This window comes from Solanum dulcamara, chromosome 5 (genome assembly GCF_947179165.1).
Source record: "Solanum dulcamara chromosome 5, daSolDulc1.2, whole genome shotgun sequence".
Taxonomy (NCBI): domain Eukaryota; kingdom Viridiplantae; phylum Streptophyta; class Magnoliopsida; order Solanales; family Solanaceae; genus Solanum; species Solanum dulcamara.
The window spans coordinates 11184644-11191320 of record NC_077241.1 but is presented as its reverse complement, the minus strand read 5'-3'; the positions used below and the strand labels follow the sequence as shown (position 1 = coordinate 11191320).

Genomic DNA, 6677 nt, shown 5'->3' with positions numbered 1-6677 from the left:
TTGCCTTGAAAAGGGTCGCGATGCCATTGATCAAAACCTTGATCCGGATTACGACCCGGATGATCAAGACAACAACATACGTGCCCCTTTGAATCCAAACCCGAATCCATCGAAGGAACAGGATTCTACTGTTCCCCCTTGGGTCAAAAGTGTGTGATTTCATGGCTTACCCGACTACGAAATTTTAATTTTACTGTTTGTCTTTCATTTTTATTTTAGCCTCTTTTTTTTCCTTTTTGTGTAATAGCATTATTAGATTGGAATGGTTTGTTCTGGCATGTGGTTATTTGCTCTCATACTGTCTGTTTGGATAATAGAATGTCAAGTTGCTAATTTTAGTTGAATTTATTAGCTATGTTTACTATATGTATTTAGTATATCAATCAATTAATTGCGTCTCAATCCCAAACTACTGCTGGAGCTAACGTTATTTTGTTACTCAATTCGCCTTTTTGAAAAGTGTAGAAGTAGCCCCTTACTGAAAACATGTCTCAAAGTGTGATATAATACTGAACAATGTATCTATCGCTTGCCACCTTCGTTTTGTGAAAAAAATTTCTTTGATTGTGTTCTTTCCCTTATACTGATCATGGAGAACCCTTTGACCTGCTATACTGCACTGGAGCCATTTGCATATTGTAGAAGTAGCAACAACAACAACAACCCAGTGAAATCCCACAACATGGGGTCTGAGGAGGGTAGAATGTACGCAGACCTTACTCCTACCAAGGTAGGACGGCTGTTTCCTGAAGACCCTCGGCTCAGTAAAAGCATAAATGCATATATTGTAGAAGTAGCATTTTACTAAAAGATGAGTAGTCGATTCTTTCTGTGGTTTTTGGTCTATTGGCTCTTATTCTACGTATTGGTACAGTCGACAGCACTGATCATCATTATTTGTTCTCAAAGTGGACTAGTCAAGAGTATCCATAGCAAAAGAAAAGAGTCGAGGTGAACAAGTATCGCCAGTGGTGGATGTAGCTTAAAGGTAGAAGGAAAATAAAACAAACAAATTGAAATACGAGTACTGTTTTCGGATACATCTACGGACGAAGTAGAGAGATCCTACAAGATCACTGAGAATTATTCTGTTCGGCACGATGGCTAGGAATATCGAGTATATCAGATCCTAAGGTTTATAAATCAAATAAGAAAACTGAAAAAGTAGAAATAAAAACATTTATCATAAAAAGGTACTCCAGTTTAAAGACAATTACTTGATACCAGCTGCATATATACCAATTTCAACAATCATCTAATAAAGGCTTAAAGAAGAACCATGCAAGCAACATACTGTAAAATTTCTACATAGAAATTCTTGATTATCCGGTCTACAAGCTACTCAAATGGTAACAGAATACAGCCTGCAACTGCTCACCCAGAATAAGCCACTAAAATCTGTAAACAGACCTATTTCAGCCTTCAGGTGTAGCGTTTCAATGGATCAGTTGCCTTGCCAGATCTAGCATCGGTCCAGGCTTTTGCAATCGTCTTCTTCATTTCCTCATCACCGTCCTCATACATGTTCTGCAAATGAAACATCACTCATCACATACATATTGAAAATAAGAAAGGGAATGCAAAGAAGGGAGAAGTCCATAACATCAGATACTGCAAATGAGATGATACCTTCATCAAATCCATAATTCCTGCCATGGGATCTTTTTCTTTGTCCAAATTTGGCTTGAACTGCAGGATAACAAGCATTACATGGTTATTAAACAAACATCATAATCAAAAAGTGAAAAATGAATGCATGGAACAGATAATAACCTTGTCCTCTTTGTAATGCAAATCCAACCAGTTCCCTTTGGAGGCTTTGGCCAAGGTGATGACAACCCTTGTGGGTTTCACAAGCACCTTACATTTCTCAGGTACAATCTCTTTGTTCAATTTCGGCAAGGAGAAGCGATAGTTCTTTCCATGTACATCATGAAACTTGGCATCAAAAGAAGTAGGCTTGAAATGTGCCTCCATTTTCTCCTGATCTACTCCTTCCAATGATAGATAAATCTGTATAAGAGAAAAATGAGCCATCAGACGAGATGGAGTAACAACGAAGGAGTAAAAATCCCGATATGGTAGAGAACCGATTGGAATTTTATAATTAAAGTAAAACCCATTTGCAATGGTGCTGCTCTGTGGTCCAGTAAAGATGTAGTGAGAATTAGATGGATGAGTTCTGTTACAATGGTTGGAAGGCTAAGTATCCACCTTCTCTATCTCTGTTTTGGAAACCATTGTTTGTAAACAAGAATCTCACACATTTAAATAGACAATGAGGTGTTCAACCTTAATGCTCTGACCAAAGATATCGTACCTTCACTTTGTCATTGTCTTGATCCCAACTGAAGGATGAAACAGAGACATAGTTCAGTGATGGGTTATGGATCACCTTTGCTGCAGTTGAAACTGGAGCTGGTATTTGCGAGGATGGCAGTGAAGCACCATCTTTTGACAGCTGCAGAACAGCAAAGACATTAAGGACCTGGAATATCTTTGTACAAATGTCAAACTTGTTCACACAATAACCTTGCACTGAGAACAGATTGAAAAGAACTGCTAAACTCTTTTCTGTATAACAAACATCATAATGACAACTAAATAAACTACATACGGAACTCTTGTGTGCAGTTCCTGATTCAAGAAGGATGTTTCATGTCAAATTAAATGTGCTATTGCCTCATTTCTCATATCTTAATATCTCATTTGATAAGAAACACCAAAAACTTAGATACCATGCAGGTAGACTTTTTAACAGTACAATTTTCTAATCTCATTCATGCATCCCTCATCCATATGTCAAAAGGAATATAACTTTGTAAAGATCAAAAAGTGAAAATAATGATCAATCAGTATCTCCTCAAATTGTATTTTGGAGCTGAGCATCTTATTACCTTACAAAATCTCTAGAGAAGTTTTACTCAACCAGAGTCGTCATGCTTAGCAATAGGTTTGGCATTTCAAAATTATTAAAGGTGAAACATATTTGAATTAAATACTCCACGGCATGTCTAGGAATGAAGAAGAATATCAAAACAACATGAAAATTAAAAAACACAACAACAACAACATACTTAGTGAAATTCCACAAGTGTGGTCTGGAAAAGGAAGTTGTTTTAGAAAGACCATCAGTTCAAGTGCATCAAATTCATGTACAAAGAAAACCGAGACAATGCCGAAAACATAGCAAGTAACAACAAAAACATGACAAGTAACAACAAAATAGTGCAGTAATCGACATATCAAAACAAGCACTACAATAATACTAGTATAACGACAATGACAAATATCAACCCCCCTAAGCAAAACAAAACTACACTACCTATTAGCCTTCTGCCCTAACACATGTCCTCAAGAATCTAAGATTATGTCCACCTAAAGATGGGTCATGTCCTGCCTTATCACCTCTCTCCAATACTTCTTCAGCCTAACTCTGCCTTTCCTCGTACCCTTTATAACCAACCTCTTGCACCTTGTTACTGGTGCATCGGTACATCTCCTCTTCACATATCCAAATCATCTCAGTCTCACTTTTCTCATCTTATCCATCACAGAGGTCACTCTATCCTCATTTCTAACCTTATCATTCCTAGTATAACCACACACCCGCCTCAGCATCCTCATCTCCACAACATGCATCTTCTACACATGGAAATTTTTGACTAGTCAACCCTCCGCCCAATACAACAAGGTTGACTAATGACCACTCTATAAAACATACCTTTGAGTTTATGAAATCAAAAAAAAAACAATTACATAAAATTGAGTAGTTAAAATATCATAGCAATTTTACTAGTAAAAAAATCAATATGTATTAGTAATTTTTTTATGGTCCAAGGAAGTAAGGATCTCATAAACTAAAATGATACTTCAAATTCTTTTTTGTTGTCGTTGTTGGACTACAATAGAAATGTTTCAACCTAGTCTCAATGAACAATAAGTTTCTAAGTGTTCTATCTCTAAAACATTGCTGGTGTTCAATATTTAGGCCATAAATAGAGTAGATATATGCAGCTCAAAAACAATGTAATGTCAAAGCTTAAGTTTAACACATCTAATAAGAACCTACTCTTAACAAACATAATAAAAACAAATCAAACTCACTTCTAAGCATCAAACATGTCATCGGATATTGGAAAGCAAATTAGGTGATGTAAACTAAAAAGTCAAAATGTTTTGAGTTGGATTACATTTTGACCCAACTGGTTACACTATTTAGACCTGTTTTGACCCGAATGTTTGATGCGTCATTTTGGGTTCAATATGTTAGGTCAAGTCAACAAACTATTCATTACCCAACCAGTCGAAATACCAGACAGATTGGGCAGGTTTGGGATGATTTTGCAGCCCCTACTTGGCATTCATTTCAAGATACTAGACTAGAAACATTAACTTCTAAACAAGCCACCTGATGCAATTACAGCTGCTTCATCCACTTTGTATTACAAGAACCCATTCTACAATCACTAAATCATCTACAAAAGACAGAAATTAAATTACTAACAAAAAGAAGCATATACGGATTCTTCAATACAGCTTTGAGACTACTTCAAGCGGATCCACGCCATCAAATTTTCCCGAACCCATCCTACATAACTCAATCATTTTATTGAAGGGAGCTAATCAAGTGAGAATTACAAACCTAACTTTACCCTATCAAAAAAAATAATTGAAACCTTTAGTTTTCTACACAATAGTTGGTCCTGAAATGAACCGAATCATAAGCAGCAACAACAACATAACCAGTATAGAATATATGCAGACCTTATTACTACCCTTGGGTCTAGTACAGCAAATCAGAGTAAGTATGAAAAGGAAAAATAACAATGAAAAAAATATAACTACTACTACGGAAATAGTAACAACAAAAAAATATTGCAATAACCTGAATCATGAGAACAAGTACCATTTCAACCTAGTTTTTGAAATACTTCATTTTAGCATCAGACCATCAGTAATATCCAACTTACACCAACAATTAAAAAAAATTTAAAAAATACAGTTATACAGACGAGCAACAGTAGTCGAAATGGAAATAGAAAAGACTAATAAGAACCAAAAAAAAAGTGAAAATTCAAAAAACCTTCTCCAAGTTACGAATCTCAGAGGAAATGAGAGAAAGCACACGAGGCCGTTTCGCTATACTCTGAAGATGGTGAAGTTCCTCCAAATCCAAAGCTAAATCGTTTGCTGCCATTTTGTATTTTCTTCTTCTTTCAATAAAATCAAATGTGAACTCTGGGTTTTGGAGGACGTTCCTAGTATTTAGTAGCATAGAAAATGCTAGAAACTGATAATAGGAAATTCTGGAAGGAAGTTTCCAGACCCTAATGGCGCGTGAATGCGTGTTAATGGGCTTGGCGTTCCAACTTTAGCCGGCCTGGCTCAGTGGGAAGCCTGGTAATGTATTGCTCCCCTTTCTAATTTAACCTAGCATTTGGTCATAAATTTTTAAATATTTTTGACAAAATATTTTTAGGTTAAGTTTCATCATATGTTTGATTATAAATTTTGAAAAAAATATTTTATTTTAAAAAATATATAATTTATATGCATAAGTTTTAAAAATTATTTAAAATATCTATAAAATTGTATTATCATTTATAATGAGCATGCTCCGAGAAAAGTCATGACAACTAATACGAATTCGGAAAAAAAGGAAGAAAACAAATGAAAAATATAATTTATTTGTAGACAAAAAGCTATTATTAATACTTGTAATTGGAAGTATCTTCGGAGAATAAGCTAGGATAAAAATTGTATAAAATATGCATAGAATGTGTTACACCTCAAAAATTTCTACGCTAAGATTTTGACCATTCTTCGTATGCGTATAGGCTTGAATTCAAAGACTTCAAATTTGTATATATGATATAGGATCAATTCCTAAGTATTTAAAGTGTATTAGATGTGTTTTAGGGTCATAAGAGATCTCTAGCACCAAGTCAAGCCCAAAGAATTTCTATCGTCTAAGTTTTCGGATGAGTCCATATAAGGGTCAACTTCAAACGACCATAACTTTCAGAATATTAAGAGTTAAGTGGCCTAAAAACTATCAAATTAAAGGACTTTAATTCCTCTTTCCAACGCCACCAAGATTGCATTTTTTGGAGTTTGGAGTAAAAAATTATGTCCAATTAACCAGAAGGGTGAGTGACCAGTCCGCATCGCGGACAAGGCCAATTTTGGTTCAACTTTGAATTTTGGAAAAAAAATGAATTATGGGGGAACAACTCTGCAACACGGACTTGTTCCACCCTAGTTCAAATTTCTGACCATTTTCAATTTTTGGAAGGGGCTTTTCGGTCTTTTTCCGACCTAACCCACTACGTTTTAGGGCTAAATTTTGCCCCCATATCAGTTTCTAAGGTGTTTTCTCTCCAAAAACACCCAAGAACATTGAGAGCAAGAATTGGAGAAGAGAAGGAGGGCTAGAGTTCAAGTTCTTCAAGTAAGACCATCAAATCCTTGATTTGTTCTTCAAGTCAGGTATGTAAGGCTGCTCATAACATGGATTGAATTCACCCATGTGCACTACATCTTCGTTGAGTTGAATGTTCATATGAATTGAGTTTTCCTGATAGATCTATGTCCTAATGAGTTTTTACATCTACTAACTTGATTTTGTTATATTGATGTTGATGAGTTAAAAAATCGATAAATGCTTCATGTCT

The 6677-nt window shown here is 35.4% G+C and overlaps 1 protein-coding gene across 1 annotated transcript; it reads right to left on the bottom strand.

The window, feature by feature from the left end:
- Nucleotides 1-1165: 1165 nt before the first annotated feature.
- Nucleotides 1166-5373, bottom strand: LOC129889026 (uncharacterized). The gene is made up of 5 exons (XM_055964125.1): nt 5087-5373; nt 2321-2461; nt 1774-2013; nt 1630-1689; nt 1166-1527 (listed from the first exon to the last, which is right to left on the bottom strand). The coding sequence occupies exons 1-5, from the start codon at nt 5276-5278 to the stop codon at nt 1423-1425; spliced, it is 738 nt and encodes a 245-aa protein (XP_055820100.1). The 5' UTR covers nt 5279-5373; the 3' UTR covers nt 1166-1422.
- Nucleotides 5374-6677: the final 1304 nt, after the last annotated feature.